Raw genomic sequence first — 21,266 nt, 5'->3', positions numbered from 1 at the left:
ACCGGAGGCATGTCCAGGAGGTATGGAGCAGGTAAGATGTTCTGAGAGAAGGGCCGACAGACGCCTCTGCTCTCTGACATGAAGTAAAGGTCTTTCTGGGGCGTCAGCAGAAAAGAGACCAACCCTGGGGGATTCCATTATACAGAGTCCAGCCCATTGAGGCTGGAACCACCTCCAATGAACAAATTTCTGTGGGAAGTTCACTGATTGCTACAGACCTCACAGAAGAGGATTGTGGCCAGCACCTTCTCCCGGTTAAAGGAAGGTGGACAGCTAAGTAAACTTGGGCAAGACCATGGATGGCGAAGGTGAAGACAGAGCCTCAGTATGGAAAACAGTCCTGTATCTACTGTCTTCCTCACATCCCACCATTTCCTCCTCCTTTGGCTGTTCCCAGGCATCATTCTTGCCTCTCCCACCACGGAGACCCGGATTTCCGATCTGGTAAAGAAACATCACAAGCAGTTTAACTTTTCTCTTCCTTCTTCATCCAAGAATGAAAGTGTCCAACAGAGACCAACATAGTACTGGACAAGTATGGAATAAATCATCCCCCAGCACCATCCAGGCTGTGAAAAAATGCTGGACATGATACAAGGCTTTGCAATTCTTGAAGAAGAAATTGCCTTAAGGCATCAGCATGCTTCTCTCTATGAAACAGATTTCCTAAAAGGAACGAGAAAATCTTGGAAAATCTCTTATTTGTGTTCTCACCAGAGCTTGAAAGGATACTGCATTAAGAAAAGGGACATGGCCTGAGTTCATAAAATATTGTTTTAACATGAAAATGCAGTTACTGCAAGGAATTGGGAGTGAACAGATAACCTGAGAGGTTAGATATAAGAATAGTTGAGAATTATTACTATTATTATTATTATTATTATTATTATTATTATTTTGAGACAAAGTCTTGCTCTGTCACCCAGGCTGGAATGCAGTGGTGCTATCTCAGCTCACTGCAACCTCTGCCTCCTGGGTTCAAGCGATTCTCCTGCCTCAGCATCCCAAGTAGCTGGGACTACAGGTGCATGCCACCACACCTGGCTAATTTTTTGTATTTTTAATAGAGATGGGTTTTCACTATGTTAGCCAGGATGGTCTTGATCTCCTGACCTCATGATCTGCCCACCTCAGCCTCCCAGAGTGCTGGGATTACAGGAGTAAGCCACCGCACCCAGCCAAGAATAGTCAAGAAATTCTCATAAAATTCACTGTAAACAATGGAAAGCTGAAAATGAGGAAGAGAAGGAGAAGAGAAATGCAGGGAAGTCACATGAGCTTCATATAGTAAAAATGCCATAGGAGAGAAGAGATCAGAGGAGAAGCAAAAATTAGAACAATAATAGGAGACAATCTACCTGACTTCAAAAGTTGAATCTTTTATTCTAAAAAGGTCAAAAAGAATCACAATGAAAAAAGACCTAACCCAAATCAACTAGTACCCAAATTTTAAGGATATTGAAAACAAAAAAGTCCACCAAGAATGTAGATAGAAAAATGGATTATTGCAAAGAAAAAAAAATAGTCTCCTCCTCTACAATACAACATTAGAGGCCACAATATATTCTTTCACATTCACATTCTTAGTGCATGTCAACAGAGCTCTAAGAGGAAAATACTGTGACTTGACTATCAAATGCTGTAAAAGTGCAGCAGAAACTTTCTCCCTACCATGTGAAGATTTAAAACATATTCTATACTTCCTAAATCATTGAGTATTAAGTGTACTACTTTAGTCAGAAATTAATCAAAACAAAAACTTAGAAGATATAGTGTAGAAGAGCACAGCATGGAAGATAGAGTATAAAAGAGCACCAAAAGCAAAGATACCAGTAAAATATGGAATTAATAGCTAAATAATTCTTGGTGATATGTTTATAAAACTTTAATACAAATGTCAAAAATGACTCTTAGAAAGGTATGTTATACTAGAATATGCTAATAATCTAAATTTTAAAATCACAGATTATTTTAATAGAGTCTGGGGTTAAGGAAATAAAAAAAATTTAAAGCCTTTTTATTTATCAATGTGAAGTGAAATTTGAATGATTTTTAATGGTCACTTAAAAATTAAGCTTTCAATGTCTGAAATGTTTTAAAAGTTAATATGTGATAAAATGTTTCAAATTACTGGTGAACAAATTACAATAAAAACACCAATGACAAAAAAATTTTTTTTAATACAAAAAATTTAAAAACCTTTGTAAGAACTTACATATATCAGTTACACAATAAGTTACAATGAACTGTCATTATTAAAAGTAGACTCTCAGTTTAAGTCAGAAACAAAAATTATATTCTACTTACAGGAGAAATACTTGGTAGCAAATGAAGCAAAATGGTTAGAAATATATAGATAAAGATAAACCATTAAAGAGAAATATGATTAAATCAAGTATATGGCAAAATTAATATCAGGAAATACATAATTCAAGATAAAAAGAATTATGTAAGAAAAGCACAGTAAGTCTTCACTTAACATCTGAGTGTTTTGATAACTTCTCAGAAACTGTGACTGTAAGTCAAACTACGTAGAACAAAACCAGTGATTTTTCTTTTTCTTATCAATGGTATAATGTGGCACAAAATGATGTCATTCAGGACCTGCTATAGTTCATTTCACTTAAAGTCAGTTTCCAAGAAGCTATTGATAAGTGAGGGCTTACTGTAAGTTATGTAACTGAAGATGAAATAGACATAAAATCACAAGCCAAATTAAAATATTTCATTAAAATGTGTAAACAAAAATTATTAGAAATAACAGGTAAACTTGAAAATTAGTATAGAGATTATTTAAATAATATTCAAAAGCTTTACTTATAAGTGTATACTGAAATAATACTACTACTAGTTAGGAAGAAACTAAGAAACTAATACTAAATACAAAATACAAAGTGTTAAAATTGGTCACAAATGAGACAAAAAAATATCAAAAGTCAATCTTATGTAGACAATTCAATGTTATAAAAATAATTGCAGAAATGTTATCACATAAAGAATTGCATAGCAAATATTTACAAAGCTCACTTGATATGACCATAGTAAGTAAAACACCAGACAGCCTAACCGATTTTACACATAACAAGAATGCCTTCTATGATATTATAACCAGATCATTGTTCTGAAACTTCTAACCAATATGATAAAATGGGAAATATAATCCTTGAAAGTTGGAAAGAAAATTATCATTTGCCATTGATATGATAGTCTCCACGGAAAATACAAAAGACCTAATGAAACGACAATTAGGATTAGTGAAACAATTTATAACTTTGTTGGCTTCAAAGTAAATATATGAAAATAAGTTTTTTTATTTTTAACCAGCATTACCCAGTTAGAGAAATACAATGGTGTAAATGAAATATGTCATTTAAAATAGAAATCTTAAAATAGAAAATATCTAGGAATAAAAAATGTGAAGAAAACTGTAAAGCTACTCAGAACCAGTAAAGAAAGTACCATGGCATTACCTAGTCAAGTTTAGGATTTGTTTCTCCCATGTCCCAGCATTTCCATACTTAGAATATGTACTAGAGAAAAAAAGTGCTGAACCCTATAGCATCGTTTATGATAGCTTCAAACTACAAACCACCCAAATGTCTGTCAAGTACCTGGGATACATAAATCGGAGCACAGTCATACCATGGACTACTATATAGGAATAAAAATGAAAAACCTGCAGCTCTTTGCAGTCACAAGAATGAATCTTGCAATCATAAACCAAAGAGCCAAGACAAAAGAAACATATGGCATAAAACTACTCTATAAAGTTGGAAAGCAGACCCTATTCTTTATGGATGCATATTTAAGTGATAACAGTAAAAATTAAATAAGTAGAAATCAGGTTGGAGGTAATTTCTAGAAGAGGTGAAATAGAGTTTTACATATGAAGGGCTTTCTGGTGTTGACAATGGGTTTTCTTAATGATGTTGGTGGTAATTACATGGGTTTTTACTCTATGATTACTAAGTAAAATGTATGTATATATATTGTGCACTTTTTATGTTGTATATTTTGTAATTAAAAATACCACAAAATAAAATGCAATTGCAAACTGATAAAATACTTGCCACTTACATTTCTAAGAGATTATATCCTTTAAATTAAAAAACTTGTAAATATCAATCTAAAAGAATGGGAAAATGGGCTGAGTTTCCAAATGTATAATTTACAAAATAAGAAATGGTTAATAAGTAGATAAAATGTTTATAATAACAAAATCCTATAAGTAGTTGTCATGCACTAAATTGTAAAAGATTAACAACATGGGAGTGTTTTGAAATACTCATTTTCATCTTCTGGCAGTGTAGGTAACAACCAGTACAAACATTTCTTTTTTCTTTTTTTAAATTTATTTTATTTTAGGTGCATACTGTATCTGGCATTTCTCCCCATGTTATCCCTCCCCACCCCCCCTCACCCCACCCCCTGCTGTCTCTCCCCTACCCCCCCAACTGCCCCCAGTATGTGATGCTCCTCTCCCTGAGTCCACGTGTTCTCATTGTTCAACACCCGCCTATGAGTGAGAACATGCGGTGTTTGATTAAGAGTGTCTCAATGGACATACATGTGCATGTGTCTTTATAATAGAATGATTTATAGTTCTTTGGGTATATACCCAGTAATGGGATTGCTGGGTCAAATGGAATTTTTATTTCTAGATCCCTGAGAAATCGCCACACTGTCTTACACAATGGTTGAACTAATTTACACTCCCACCAACTGTGTAAGAGTGTTCCTATTTCTCCATATCCTCTCCAGCATCTGTTGTCTCCAGATTTTTAATGATCGCCATTCTAACTGGCGTAAGATGATATCTCAGTGTGCTTTTGATTTGTGTTTCTCTAATGACCAGTGATGATGAGCATTTTTTCGTATCTTTGTTGGCCTCATATGTCTTCTTTTGAAAAGTGTCTATTCATATCCTTCACCCAATTTTGAATGGGTTTGTTTGTTTGTTTCTTGTATATCTTTTTTAGTTATTTGTGGATTCTGGATATTAGCCCTTTGTCAGATGGGTAAATTGCAAACATTTTTTCCCATTCTGTTGGGTGCTGATTCGCTCTAATGATGCTTTCTTTTACTGTACAGTAAATTTTAATTAGATCCCATTTGTCTATCTTGGCTTTTATTGCCATTGCTTTTGGTGTTTTAGTCATGAAGTCCTTTCCTATGCCTATGTCATGGATGGTTTTGCCTACATTTTCTTCTAGGGTTTTTATGGTGTTAGGTTTTATGTTTAAATCTTTAATCCATCTGGATTAAATTTTAGTGTAAGGTGACAGGTAGGGGTCCAGTTTCTGCTTTCTGCACATTGCTAGCCAGTTTTCCCAACACCATTTATTAAACAGGGAATCCTTTCCCCATTGCTTGTTTTTGCCGGGTTTGTCAAAGATCAGATGGTTGTAGATGTGTTTCTTCTAGAGTCTCTGTTCTGTTACATTGGTCTATGTCTCTGTTTTGGTACCAGTACCATGCTGTTTTGATTACTGTAGCCTTGTAGTATAGTTGGAAGTCCAGCAGTGGGATGCCTCCAGCTTTGTTCTTTATGCTTAGGATTGTCTTGGCTATGTGAGCTCTCTTGTGATTCCATAGGAAGCTTAAGGTGGTTTTTTTCCAGTTCTGTGAAGAAGGTCATTGGTAGCTTGATGGGGATAGCACTGAATCTATAGATTACTTTGGGCAGTATGGCCATTTTCACGATATTAATTTTCCTAACCATGAGCATGGAATGTTTTTCCATCTGTTTTTTTCCTCTCTTATTTCATTGAGTAGTGGCTTGTAGTTCTCCTTGAAGAGGTCCTTTACATCCTTTGTTATTTGTATTCCTAGGTATTTTATTCTCTTTGTAGCAACTGTGAAAGGGAGTTCACTCTTGATTTGGGTTTCTGTTTGTCTGTTATTGGTATATAGGAATGCTTGTGATTTCTGCACATTGATTTTGTATCCTGAGACTTTGCTGAAGTTGCTTATCAGTTTGAGAAGATTTTGGGCTGAGACAATGGGATCTTCTAGATATACAATCATGTCATCTGCAAATAGAGACTGTTTGACTTCCTCCTTTCCTAATTGAATACCCTTTATTTCTTCTTCTTGCCTGATTGCTCTGGCTAGAACTTCCAATACTATATTGAATAGGAGTGGTGAGAGAGGGTATCCTTGTCTAGTGCCTGATTTCAAAGGGAATTCTTCCAGCTTTTACCTGTTCAGTATGATATTGGCTGTAGGTTTGTCATATATAGCTTTTATTATTTTATTTAATAATAATATTTTATTATTTTTATGTCAATACCTATTTGAGAGTTTTTAGCATGAAGGGCTGTTGAATTTTATCAAAGGCCTTCTCTGCATCTATTGAGATAATCACGTGGTTTTTGTCTTTGGTTCTGTTTATGTGATGGATTACATTCATGGATTTGCATATGTTGAACCAGCCTTGCATCCCCATGATGAAGCCTACTTGATCGTGATGGATAAGCTTCTTGATGTGCTGTTGCAATCTGTTTGCCAGTATTTTATTGAAGATTTTTGCATCAATGTTCATCATGGATATTGGTTGAAGTTTTCTTTTTTAGTTGAGTTTCTGCCAGGTTTTGGTATCAGGATGATGTTGGTCTCATAAGATGAGTTAGGGAGGATTCCCTCCTTTTGTATTGTTTGACACATTTTCAGAAGGAATGGAACCAACTCCTCTTTGTACATCTGGTATAATTTGACTGTGAACCCATCTGGACCTGGGCTTTTTTGGTTTGTAGGCTATTGAATGCTGCCTCTACCTCAGCCCTTGTTATTGGTCTATTCAGGGATTCAACTTCCTCCTGGTTTAGTCTTGGTCGAGTACAAGTGTCTAGGAATTTATCCATTTCTTCCTGGTTTACTGGTTTATGTGAATAGAGCTGTTTGTAGTAACCTCTGATGGTAGTTTGTATTTCTGTGGGATCAGTGATGATATCCCCTTTATCATTTTTTATTGCATCTATTTGATTCTTCTCCCTTTTCTTTTTATTAATCTGGCTAGCAGTCTTTGTATTTTGTTGATCTTTTCAAAAAACCAGCTCCTGGATTTACTGATTTTTTTGAATGGTTTTTTGTGTCTCTATGTCCTTCAATTCTGCTCTTAGTTATTTCTTGTCTTCTGCTAGCTTTTGAGTGTTTTTGATCTTCCTCCTCTAGCTCTTTCAATTTTGATGATAGGGTGTCAATTTTAGATCTTTCCTTATTTCTCATGTGGGCATTTATTGATATAAATTTCCCACTCGACACTGCTTTAAAGGTGTCCCAGAGATTCTGGTAAGTTTTGTCTTCATTCTGGTTGGTTTCAAAGACATCTTTATTTCTGCCTTCATTTCACTATTTATCCAGTCGACACTCAGAAGCAAGTTGTTCAGTTTCCAAGTGGTTGTGCAGGTTTAGGTGTGTTTCTTAATCCTGAGTTCTAATCTGATTGCATTGTGGTCTGATAGACTGTTATGATTTCTGTTCTTTTGCATTTGCTGAGGAGTGATTTGCTTCCAATGATGTGGTCAATTTTAGAGTAAGTGCAATGTGGTGCTGAGAAAAATGTATAGTCTGTGAATTTGGGGTGGAGCGTTCTGTATATGTCTATTAGGTCTGCTTGGTCCAGCTCTGCATTCAAGTCCTGGATATCCTTGTTAATTTTCTGTCTTGTGGATCTAATATTGACAGTGGAGTGTTGAAGTCTCCCACTATTACTGTGTGGAAGTCTAAATCTCATATTAGGTCATTAAGAACTTGCTTTATGTATCTGGGTGTTCCTGTGTTCAGGGCATATATATTTAGCATAGTTAGCTCTTCTTATTGGATTGATCATTTTACCATTATGTAGTGTCCTTCTTTGTCTCTTTTGATCTTTGTTGGTTTGAAGTTCATTTTATCAGAGACTAGGATTGCAACCCCTGCTTTTTTTGTTCTCCATTTGCTTGGTAAATCTTTTCTCATCCCTTTGAGTCTATGTGTGTCTTTGCATGTGAGATGGGTTTCCTGAATATAGCACACTGATGGGTTTTGACTTTTTATCCAGTTTGCCAGTCTGTGTCTTTTGATTGGGGCATTTAGGCCATTTACATTCAATGTTAATATTGTTATGTGTGAATTTGATCCTGCCATTTTGTTACTGGCTGGTTTTCTTTCCTATTAGTTGACTCATTTTCTGCATTGCATTTTTGGTCTTTGCCAACTGGTTTGCTTTTGCAGTGACTGGTACTTTTTCCTTTCTGTGCTTAGTGTTTCTTTCAGGAGCTCTTGTATGGCAGGTCTGGTGGTGATGAAATCTCTCAGTAATTGCTTGTCTGTAAAAGATTTATTTTCTCCTTCACTTATGAAGCTTAGTTTAGATGGATATGAGATTCTGTGTTGAAAGTTCTTTTCTTTAAGGATGTTGTATATTGGCCCCCACTCTCTTCTGGCTTGTAGGGTTTCTGCCAAGAGATCTGCTGTGAGTCTGACTGGCTTCCATCTGTGGGTGACCCGACCTTTCTCTCTGGCTGTGCTTAGAATTTTTTCCTTCATTTCAACCCTGGTGAATCTGACAGTTATGTGCCTTGGGGTTGCTCTTCTTGAGGCATATCTTTGTGTAGTTCTCTGCATTTCTTGAATTTGAAATTTGGACTGCCTTGCTAGGCTTGGGAAGCTATCCTGGATAATATCCTGGAGCATGTTTTTCAGGTTGGATTCATTCTCCCCATAATATTCAGGTACACCAATTAAGCATAGATTAGGTCTTTTCACATAATCCCATATTTTTTGGAGGCTTTGTTCATTTCTTTTCACTCTTCATTCTCTTGTCTTGCCTTCTCTTTATTTCATTGAGTTGATCTTCAATCTCTGATATCCTTTCTTCTGCTTGATCGATTCAGCTATTAAAACTTGTGTTTCCTTCATGTAGTTCTCATGCTGTGTTTTTCAACTCCATCAAGTCGTTTACGTTCTTCTCTAAGCTGGTTATTCTAGTTAGCATTTCGTCTAACCTTTTTTCAAGGTTTTTGGTTTCTTTGCATTGAGTTAGAATGTGTTCCTTGAGCTCAGAAAAGTTTGTTATTATCCATTTTCTGAAGCCTGTTTCTGTCGATTTGTCGCACTCCTTCTCGGTCAAGTTTTGATCCTGTGTTGCTGAGAGTTGTGATCTCTTGAAGGAGAAGAGGTGTTTTGGTCTTTGATGGATTCATCCTTTTTTTGTGCTGGTTTTTTCCCATCTTTGTGGATTTACCTGGCTGTGATGTCAGGGAGCTGCTTGATGAGGTCGCTTGTCTGCCTATGAAGGCACTACTGGGTTTCTTAGGGACTCCTTCAGGTTACTAAGGAAGCTTCCTCTTTCTTTTTTGTTTATACTGGGAGATAAGGCCCACCTCTTCTGCTTACCTGTAGGTACTGCTGGGCTGTCAGGAATGCTGTCCCATTGCTAAGTAGGCTTCCTGAGTTTTTTGTTAAAACGTGTAGCCCAGTCCCACCTCTCTAACAGTGGGTTGTGCCCTTCCTCCACTGGGCTGGATTATTCAGCATTCGGCTCAGACTGTGGCTCTGGGTGCGCAAGCCAGTAGAGTCAGAGCTTCAGCCCTCTGGGGTTTGTGGGGGAGGGTAGGGACCCGCCCAGCTGCACCCCACCATCTCCCCCTTTCAGCTTCTTTTCTCTCCGGGTAGGGGCCAACCCAACTGCTCCCGCTTACAGCTTCCTCTCTCTCCAGGCAGGGAGAGGGTGCGAAAGCTCAGTCGGCAAGCTCTCCTGGCCGCCTTTTGGGCTTATGTGTCTGCTTAGGTCTGTGCACAAATCCGGGACACCATCCTGGATTCTTATTCAACTCTGTGCTTGTAATTCCTGGCGCTTAACTGTCAAAGATCCCCTGTTCTGTGTATTGCTGAGGCTTTGGAGGAAGTGCTGTATCTGGACCAGAGCACCAGACAGGGACCCTATTACTCGCTGGTCAGGTGCACTTTCGGGGTGAAACAGCATCCCTCCCTGCCTCAGTCTGCCTTGAGAGGGCTTTGCTCACCATGGGACCAGACCTGTTGAAATGCACCTGGTATCTCGGTTGGAGCTAGGAGATCTCGGGATTTCTGCTTCTCTCTCACTGGGTGTTGTGCGCTGGAGTTGTGTCTAATTGGCCATCTTGGATCCCCCCTCTCCAAACATTTCTTAACAAAAATGAATATGTATGCAAAACCTTAAAAATCCACTTATTTATTTTAATCTTTCATATCTAGAAATTTTAACTCATGAATTAGGCATATATAATGGATGTTTATCACGGTATTATTTATGATTGGAAAAAATAGCTAAAATTTAACATCCAAAAACAGAGCATCAGTTGAGTAAATTACAGTATACTCAAATACTGGGAAGTAGGCAGCCACTAAAGTGACCAGGTGAAGTTATGTGTTGTAATTGCTCAGAAGTCTAAATGACAAAGTCAAGAAAACTGGGCTTACATAGACCTCCTTTGACCCCAGGTCAACTTTTTTGATCTTCAGTTGCCTCATAGGTAAACCTGAGACAAACAAACAAACTTCTTTAGCTGCTGAGAGGATTAATAAATAAAGTGATATATGTCAAATACCAGGAAGCTCTTGATTCTATATGTTGTGGTGTAAGAAAAAAGCAAGTTCCAAAACAAAACCCTGACAAAAAGCCCCAATTTCTGTGCAGCAGGGCAAGAAGAATGATACACAGGTATTGAGAAATTTAGTTTTGGAATTACATACCCCCAAATTGTAAGTGAGTAATTTTTAGTTTCTTCTGTATCTTATAATTTTGTTTTCTAGGACGTATTCTGATGTAATTTATTATCCTGAGAAAGACACTTTGCAAGATGCCCCTCCCAGCTCCCTCCCATCTAAAACCACAACAAGCTGCCTTGAGCTCTTGGCCTGTGTGACAGCCCCAGTTCCCAGCCCACCTCCTGGCTAGGTGCCATTTCTTTGCTCAGCTCCTTTAGGTCTTTGTGTCAGATAGACCATCTGCATAGTCCTAAACTCTTGATTTCTTCCACTTCTTGGCACAGTCCCTTGGGACCCTTTCAGCTTTTCATTCTACAGGCTCAAGATCTGCCTTGCTGCCTTCCACAGCCCAAGTTCCAACCTGAGGGATAGCTGGGTCTCAATCTTCCCTTTACCAAGATGGGAAATGCCAACATCCTTCTTGGTTTCTCATTCCTGGAGGATGGTCCCAGCCCTCAGGGGCCATAGCAAATTGATGCACAGCTAAATTTTCCTGTAATTGTGGGCAACTCACAAAGGTGAGGAGAGGAGGTGACTTTGCACCTTTGACAGTTTTAGCTCCAGTCAACTGCTGTTCACTTTGACCTCAGGACACCCTTTACCCCACATCCATGAACATGTTGCAACATCACGCAACTACAAGGTAAATAGAGGTATACAGAGCCTTGTGGATTCAGTTTCTTCTCCTACATGGATGAATAGCAGCACCAGCAGAAGAGATAGTACCTCTTTTCCAGCCAGGCAGTGTGCTGAAATACTTCCTGGGCCTCTTAGCAGTGCCAAAGACATATATGGTGGCCTTACCCAGGAAGATGAGGCCATCCCAAGCCTCCAGCATGGGGTTGTGGAACTGGATATAGGTGACCCACTAGAGCTGTAGACTCCTTCAACTCTAGTGTTGAAGTGCCATATTCAATGAGCATAGTTCTTGAAAAGTCTCCAGGGACCCCACATCACATCATGAACTGACCCAAACCTCAAAATGCCCTAAATCAAAGCTGAGAGAGAGAGAGAGAGAGAGAGAGAGAGAGAGATACATTTTTAGGGATTGATATAGACTAGGCTGTCGTATTTGGAGCCCACTCATTGGGAGCCATGTATAGGGTGATTATATAATTTACTATCTAACCAAAGACACTTTTTGAGAGGAAAGGCAATTTAAATAATTATCTTGGGTCAACAGTTGACAACTAGGACTGCCCTAGGCAAACCAGGTTACATAATTACCCTAGCCATGGACCATACTTTGAGAAACACTTTCCAAAGGCCTCCCCATGTGCAGCTGCTCAGAGCCAAGCTCATGCTACACAGGTGGAAAAGCTTCTGTAAGAATGGGGCCCTTCCCTAGAAGACTTAGAATGTTAACAAGGAATGGGGAAGTAAGGGAACTACGGAAGATCATGGGACAGGAGGGCTGTGACACAGGCTTTGGGTCATTCACACCGAAGCTTATTCCAGAGACCAAAAGTATTTGATGGCTTTCTGTCATACCTTACCTGCCAGGCCACCTGCTTGATGGGCTCTTTCCTGAACCTAGACACCCCCAGGGCACCATCATCCTCCCTGATAGAACACTGTATTAGAACAATATGAGGAACATAGACACATGATCCCCCACCCTGGCCCTGAATTGTTTCATCTGTCAGCACCATGGTGTCAGTGAGACTTTATGATGGAGACTTCCAAGCCACCTGGCTGCTTATGTTACTCTGTAAGTTGTTTCATAGCTTTTGAAGAGGTCTTCCAAATTAAATGACTTGTTTATGTCCCACTGCTGACACACCACCTGAATAGGAAGTGTCAGTCTACATCAAAGGCCTCTCCTGCTGTATCTGCTACTGACAACACTGTTGTCAATCCATCTCAAAGGGGAGAATTCTCTTACAAAAATTCACTCCCTCTACTCAGTATAGTCCTTTGCATAATAATTAGTTTTTTTTTCCTGATGCTATAGCACTCATTTCAACACTGCTAGAGAAATGAGTTATCCAGAAAGATACAACACTTCTAGTCATCAAAGAACCAGAGAAAAAGTATGTGGCTTAAAGCTGAGCAAAGATGCTGCCCTCCAAGTGGGAAATGATATATGCATGCTGGACATGATATACCTGCAGAGTTCTCCAATCCTATCGCCCTTGCACTCTAGCTGTGCAGCCATCATCCTCCCTCCACATCACTACAATGCCTATCCTCATTTCCACAGATCCGCAGTTCCAAGGCCCTGACCTCCACCTGGGATCTTAGAAACTGATCTGTAAATCCAGGATAGAGAGCCTAAATATCAGATTGATAAAGTGCAGTACTCATGAAGATGTTCATAAAAAATTTTAGAAGGACTATTACATTAATAGCATTCCTGCTTTTTTCTTTTAACTAATTCATCATTTGTCTTAATCTGTTTTATGCTGCTATGACAGAATACCAAAGACTGAGTAATATAGTACTCTTTATACTATATACTATTGTATACTATATTTATTACTCTTCTTTATAAAGAAAAGTAATTTATTTCTACAGTGCCAGGGGCTGGAAAGGTGCTGGTATCTGGTGAGGGCTTTCTTGCTGCATCATTCCATGGCAGAAAGGAAGTGGATGAGGGATGGTGAGAGAGGGACAAGGGAAGGGAACTGAACTCATTCCTTTATCAGGAACACACTCCTGCAATAACTAACCCACTCCCACAATAACAAGATTAATCCATTCCTGAGGGCAGAGCCTTCATGATCTAATCACCTCTTAAAGGTTCTACATTAAATCCATTGCTTTGGGGATTAAATTTCAACACATGAACCTTGGAGGACACATTCAAACCACAGAAACATTCTTCAGTACAACTTTAATATAACCACCTTATAAAATTCTGTCAAATGAAAAAAAGAAAAGATAGCCCATAATTACACTACCCTAAAATGACCGCTTTTAACATTTTACTCTACTTCAGCCTTTTTCCTAAGTATATAATTTTACAGAGTTGTAATCATACCCAGTATATGATTTTATTATGTTTTCCCACTTACCATTATATTACAGGTATTTTTAATATTGCTACATAGTCTTCATGTTTGTCATTGTTAATAGCTATGCTGTAACAGTTCACTGAATCGAAGTGCTTGATTTACTTAGCTACCCTATTATCTTTAAACAATTTCTGATTTCTTTTTACAATAAGAAATTAGATGCACGTAATAATGGACATCTTTGTGACAGTGGTATTCTTTTTTACATTTTGACTTTCCACATAGTGTTAAAATTACTTGACCAAAGAATACAAACTTTTTATCTCTTGACTTACATTTCCAAAAGATTTTTAAAAGGTGCATTAATTTACCCTGCAGCTGGTGTAAATGAAGACCATTTTGTCATTGTTTTCTTGAGAGAAGAGCTTCCAAAGGTAGGGATATGGGATCAGGAGGAAGAAATCTAGCACCAAAGCCTCTATGCATTCTATAAAGAACCCTGGTTCTCACAGGCACACTGGTTTTATTTTTTTCTGTTTCTTACAGACTGAGCAATTGATAACGCTGTGGGTCCTCTTTGTTTTTACCATTGTTGGAAACTCCGTTGTGCTTTTTTCCACATGGAGGAGAAAGAGGAAGTCAAGAATGCTCTTCTTTGTGACTCAGCTGGCCATCACGGGTAAGTCACTATGCAAGTGAGAGAAGGAAGCTGTATGCAAAGTCCATATGGCTTCCTGCTTTTAATGAATTTTATCAATAAAAATGTAACACATGGGTAAATTTGAGAATAATTTCTGAAAGAATATAAAACACGTTTCAATATTTCCTCTGGCATACTCAACACACATGAACGTCTCTAAGATTTCATTATAAAAATAACTCACTGCAGTAATAGAAATACCATTATCAGTGCCACCAAATGGTTCTATAGGATTTCCCTGTTTCTATATACAGTAGCCTCCATATTTCACTAATGTGATATTATCATATCACCATGTATTAAGAGCTTAAGGAATACATCCCAGAAAATGCACCAGCACTATCTCTATTCAATTATTAATTTTTTAAATATATATTTTATTGCATTTTAGGTTTTGGGGTAGATGTGAAGAACATGCAAGATTGTTGCATAGGTACATACATGGCAGTGTGGTTTGCTGCCTTCCTCCCTATCACCTATATCTGGCATTTCTCCCCATGTTATCCCTCCCCAACTCCCCACCCCACACTGTGCCTCCATTAGTTCCCCCCCACACACCCCACTGTGTGATGCTCCTCTCCCTGTGTCCATGTGTTCTCATTGTTCAACACTTGCCTATGAGTGAGAACATGTGGTGTTTGATTTTCTGTTCTTGTGTCAGTTTGCTGAGAATGATGGTTTCCAGGTTCATCCAAGTCCCTACAAAGGACACAAACTCATTGGTTTTTATGGCTGTGTAGTATTCCATGGTGTATATGTGCCACGTTTTCCCTGTCCAGTCTATCATTGGTGAGCATTTGAGTTGGTTCCAAGTGCTTGCTATTGTAAACAGTGCTGCAATGAACATTCATGTGCATGTGTCCTTATAATAGAATGATTTATATAATCCTTTGGATATATACCCAGTAATGGGATTGCTGGGTCAAATGGAATTTCTATTTCTAGGTCCTTGAAGAATTGCCACACTGTCTTCCACAATGGTTGAACTAATTTACACTCCTACCAACAGTGTAAAAGTGTTCTGATTTCTCCACATCCTCTCTGGCATCTGTTGTCTCCAGATTTTTTAATGATCACCATTCTAACTGGCATGAGATGGTATCTCAGTGTGGTTTTGATTTGCATTTCTCTAATGACCAGTGATGGTGAGCATTTTTTCATATGTTTGTTGGCCTCATATATGTCTTCTTTTGTAAAGTGTCTGTTCATATCCTTTGCCCACTTTTGTATGGGCTTGTTTTTTTCTTGTGTATCTGTTTTCGTTCTTTGTAGATTCTGGATACTAGCCCTTTGTCAGATGGGTAGATTGCAAAAATCTTTTCCCATTCTGTTGGTTGCCGATTCACTCTAATGATGGTTTCTTTTGCTGTGCAGAAGCTGTGGAGTTTAATTAGGTCCCATTTGTCTATTTTGGCTTTTGCTGCCAATACTTTTGGTATTTTAGTCATGAAGTCCTTGCCTATGCCTATGTCCTGGATGGTTTTGCCTAGGTTTTCTTCTAGGTTTTTTATGGTGTTAGATCTTATATTTAAGTCTTAATCCATCTGGAGTTAAGTGTAAGGTGTCAGGAAGGGGCCCAGTTTCTGCTTTCTGCACATGGCTAGCCAGTTTTCCCAACACCATTTATTAAACAGGGACTCCTTTTCCCATTGCTTGTTTTTGTGAGGTGTGTCAAAGATCAAATGGTTGTAGATGTGTGGTGTTGCCTCCGAGGCCTCTGTTCTTTTCCATTGGTCTATATCTCTGTTTTGGTACCGGTACCATGGTGTTGTGATTACTGTAGCCTTGTAGTATAGTTTGAAGTCAGGTAGTGTGATGCCTCCAGCTTTGTTCTTTTTGCTTAGAATTGACTTGGCTATGCGGGCTCTCTGTTGGTTCCATATGAAGTTTAAGGTGGTTTTTTCCAGTTCTGTGAAGAAGGTCATTGGTAGCTTGATGGGGATAGTGTTGAATCCATAAATTACTTTGGGCAGTATGGCCATTTTCACGATACTGATTCTTCCTAACCATGAGCTTGGAATGTTTCTCCATCTGTTTCTATCCTCTCTTATTTCATTGAGCAGTGGTTTGTAGTTCTCCTTGAAGAGGTCCTTTACGTTCTTTGTTATTTGTATTCCTAGGTATTTTATTCTCTTTGTAGCAACTGTGAATGGCAGCTAGTTCTTGATTTGGCTCTCTTTAAGTTTGTATTGCTGTATAGGAATGCCTGTGATTTCTGCACATTGATTTTGTATCCTGAGACTTTGCTGAAGTTGCTTATCAGTTTCAGGAGATTTTGGGCTGAGACAATGGGTCTTCTAAACATACCATCATGTCGTCTGCAAATAGGGACTATTTGACTTCCTCCTTTCCTAATTGAATACCCTTTATTTCTTTTTCTTGCCTGGTTGCTCTGGCTAGAACTTCCAATACTGTATTGAATAGGAGTGGTGAGAGAGGGCATCCTTGTCTAGTGCCAGATTTCAAAGGGAATGCTTCCAGTTTTTGCCCATTCAGTATGATATTGGCTGTGGGTTTGTTGTAAATAGCTTTTATTATTTTGAGATACATTCCATCAATACCTAGTTATTGAGAGTTTTTAGCATAAAGGGCTGTTGAATTTTGTCAAAGGCCTTCTCTGAATCTATTGAGATAATCATTTGCTTTTTGTGTTTCATTCTGTTTATGTTGTGAATTACATTTATAGACTTGTGTATGTTGAACCAGCCTTGCATCTGCAGGCTGAAGCCTACTTGATCATGATGGATAAGCTTTTTGATGTGCTGTTGCAATCAGTTTGCCAGTATTTTTTTGAAGATTTTTGCATCTATGTTCATCATGTATATTGGCCTGAAGTTTTCTTTTCTTGTTGAGTCTCTGCCAGGTTTTGGTATCAGGATGATGCTGGTCTCATAAAATGATTTGGGAAGGATTCCCTCTTTCTGGATTGTTTGGAATAGTTTCAGAAGGAGTGGTACCAGCTCCTTGGTATGTCTGGTAGAATTTGGCTGTGAACCTGTCTGGACCTGGGCTTTTATTGGTTGATAGGCTATTAATTGCTGCCTCAACTTCAGCCCTTGTTATTGGTCTATTCAGGGTTTCAACTTCCTGGTTTAGGCTTGAGAGGATGCCAGTGTACAAGAATTTATCAATTTCTTCCAGGTTTACTGGTTTATGTGCATAGAGTTGTTTGTAGTAATCTCTGATGGTAGTTTGTATTTCTGTGGAATCTGTGGTGATATCCCCTTTATTGTTTTTTATTGCATCTATTTGATTCTTCTTTCTTTTTTATTAATCTGGCTAGTGGTCTATTTTGTTGATCTTTCCAAAAATCAGCTCCTGGATTTACTGATATTTTTAAAGGGCTTTTTGTGTCTATCTCCTTCAGTTCTGCTCTGATCTTAGTTATTCCTTGTCTTCTGCTAGCTTTTGAGTTTTTTGGTTTTTTTTTTTTTTTATCTTGCTCTTCTAGCTCAATTTTGATGATAGGGTGTCAATTTTAGATCTTTCCTTGCTTCTCATATAGGCATTTATTGCTATATATTTTCCTCTAGACACTGCTTTAAATGTGTCCCAGAGATTCTGGTATGTTGTGTCTTTGTTCTTGTTGGTTTCTAAGAACATCTTTATTTCTGTCTTCATTTCATTGTTTATCCAGTCAACATTCAAGAGCCACTTGTTCAGTTTCCATGAAGCTATGTGGTTCTGAGTTAGTTTCTGAATTCTGAGTTCTAACTTGATTGCACTGTATCTGAGAGACTCTTTGTTATGATTTCCATTATTTGGCATTTGTTGAGGAGTGATTTACTTCCAATTATGTGGTCAATTTTAGAGTAGGTGTGATGTTGTCCTGAGAATAATGTGTATTCTGTGGATTTGGGGTGGAGAGTTCTGTACATGTCTATTAGGTTTGCTTGGTCCAGGTCTGAGTTCAAGTCCTGGATATCCTTGTTAATTTTCTGTCTTGTTAATCTGTCTAATATTCACAGTGGAGTGTTAAAGTCTCCCACTATTATTGTGTGGGAGTGTAAGTCTCTTTGTAAGTCATTAAGAACTTGCTTTATGTATCTGGGTGCTCCTGTATTGGGTTCATATATATTTAGGATTGTTAGCTCTTCTTGTTGCATTGATCCTTTTACCATTATGTAATGTCCTTCTTTGTCTCTTTTGATCTTTGTTGGTTTAAAGTCTATTTTATCAGAGACTAGGATTAAAACTCCTGATATTTTGCTCTCCATTTGTTTGGTAAATCTTCCTCCATCCCTTTATTTTGAGCCTATGTGTATCCTTGCATGCGAGATGGGTTTCCTGAATACAGCACACCCATGGGTTTTGACTTTTTATCCATTTTGCCAGTCTTTGTCTTTTGATTGAGGAATTTAGCCTATTTACATTTAGGGTTAATATTATTATGTGTGAATTTGATCCTGCCACTTTGATGCTAGCTGGTTGTTTTGCCTGTTAGTTGATGCAGTTTCTTCATTGTGTCAATGCTCTTTACCACTTGGTATGTTTTTGGAGTGGCTGGTACTGGTTGTCCCTTCCCTGTTTAGTGCTTCTTTCAGGAGCTCTTGTAAAGCAGGCCTGGTGGTGATGAAATCTCTCAGTAATTGCTTGGGCATAAGGGATTTTATTTCTCCTTCACTTATGAAACTTAGTTTGGCTAGATATGAAATCCTAGGTTGAAAGTTCTTTTCTTTAAGGATGTTGAATATTGGTCCCCCCACTCTCTTCTGGCTTGTAGGGTTTCTGCTGAGACAGCCTCTGTGAGTCTGAGAGTGACCCGACCTTTCTCTCTGGCTGCCCTTAGCATTTTCTCCTTCATTTCAACCCTGGAGAATCTGATAATTATGTGCCTTGGGGTTGCTTTTCTTGAGGAATATCTTTGTGATGTTCTCTGTATGTCCTGGACTTGAATATTGGCCTGCCTTGCTAGGTTGGGGAAGTCTTCTTGAATCATATCCTGAAGAGTGTTTTCCAGTTTGGATTCATTCTCTCCGTCACATTCAGGTACGCCTATCAAACGTACATTTCTTCAAATTCTGTGGAATTTATATTTTTACTTCTCTCTTTTGCTTCCTCCTGCCACTAAATTCTTGCTGTCTCTCACCAGTATCTCATCTTTCTGAGCTCCTTTTTTTTGTGTGGTTATTTCATGCTGTCCCTAACCAGGTACTCAAGGCACCCTCCTTTATTTTCTTTAAGATCATCCACAAAAATATGACTTTCTATGTTTAAAGGACTTTGCTGAATACTTCCTGTAATATTAGGATATTATATCATAGAAAAGTATCTTAAGAGTGAATATTTCATTTTCTCAGAACTTTCAGCTGCCATCAGAAATGTCTCAGTTTGATTGTACCAGCACACTCCAGCCTGGGTGACAGAGTGAGACTGTATCTCAAAAAAAAAAAAAAAAAAAAAAAAAGGAAATATCTCAGTTTAACTTTGCTTCAGCCTTATTTCTTGTCTTCACTAATCTACTCTCTCTTCTAAATGTCTATTATATTGTGTCGGAAAGTTTTAATACTTTCCTCTGTTTTTTGTTTTGCTTTGTTCTTACTCCTACCAAACCATGATCTCAGAGACCCCACAACTTCCAAAAAACAAGTATCAGCCTTTTTTTAAAAAAAAATTTTTAACAAAGAACCCTGGAACTAGTTACAATGATAAAGAAGAATACAGATTCATATTTATAGTTACACATGTCATGGCTAACAATAAATTATTCTGACTTGTATAAAACTGTAAGATATACAGTGATAACTCAATAGTATATTGTATTAGTCTGTTCTCATATTGCTATCAAGAAATACCCAAGACTGGGTAATTTATAAAGGAAAGAAGTTTAATTGACTCAGTTCTACATTGCTAGGGAGACCTGAGGAAATGGATTAATACAATCATGGCAGAAGGCAAAGGAGAAGCAGGTACCTTCTTCACAGAGCAGCAATGTGGAGTGAGTGCAAGGAAGGGGAATGCCAGATGCTTATAAAACCATCAGAGGCTCACTCATTATTACGAGAACAGCATGGAGGAAACTGCCCCCCATGATCCAACTACGTCCACCTGGTCTTGCCCTTGACACATGGAATTATTACAATCTAAGGTGAGTTTTGGGTATGGACACAGAGTCACATCATATCATATATTATGTGCTGTGCTTGCAAAAATTTTGAACTGATTTTAGATCAATACTCCTACCTAAAATAATTAGAAAAGTTGGACAAAATTTAAACATTTGTTAAAAGGTATCACATAGCTACCAAAGACAACTAAGACTTGAGGGGGGCCAAGATTCCATAGAGCAGGAAATTTTATGAGATAAATACATTATTAGACACCACTATCCCCTTAAAGCACTAGCTGATTTAAAAGCAGAGACTGGAAGGCTGAAAACCTGAGTAGAGCTTTTGGCAGCTTCATTGGACTGATGGAGCAAAATTAATCTGCCAGAGCAAAGCAGCTTTGATAAATGTTCTGGGGTTTCTATTGGTACTGCTAAAAAGATACACCCTACAAGTAAGAGTAAATTAAAAATGGATCAGCCCTCACAAAAAATGAAATACAACCCCAAACCTGAATGAAATCAGATGATCCACCTCTGCATGCACTCAAACTATCTGCCAGTGCAAAAGTAAATCTTCTTTGGAGGAACAAAGGATTATCACAGCATCAAATTATAATTTCCATGCACAATGTTCAGCACTTGAATTTAAAAAACCAGGAGTGCAAAAATAAAAGAATTGATGAAAAACAAGAAGAAAAACAGATAATGAAGAGTTGCACAAGAGATCCACCTATTGACATTATCAGACACAAAACTTATAACTGTTGCTCTTTTGTTTAGAAACTACAAAACAAGATTAAAGATTGAATGTCCTGTCTCCAGGCTTTTG

General features: G+C 38.0%; 1 protein-coding gene across 2 annotated transcripts in view; it reads left to right on the top strand.

The window, feature by feature from the left end:
• NPSR1 (neuropeptide S receptor 1) overlaps positions 1–21,266 on the top strand; it is a 174,217-nt gene that overhangs the window by 19,287 nt on the left and 133,664 nt on the right. For both annotated transcript variants that reach the window (XM_032286820.1, XM_032286819.1), the window contains exon 2: positions 14,235–14,367. In XM_032286820.1, the coding sequence (XP_032142711.1) occupies positions 14,235–14,367 (133 nt within the window). The remainder of the gene's footprint in view (positions 1–14,234; positions 14,368–21,266) is intronic.

This window comes from Sapajus apella, unplaced genomic scaffold, assembly GCF_009761245.1.
Source record: "Sapajus apella isolate SASKATOON/1434 unplaced genomic scaffold, GSC_monkey_1.0 scaffold19, whole genome shotgun sequence".
Classification (NCBI taxonomy): domain Eukaryota; kingdom Metazoa; phylum Chordata; class Mammalia; order Primates; family Cebidae; genus Sapajus; species Sapajus apella.
This window is presented reverse-complemented; position numbering and strand designations above follow the sequence as displayed.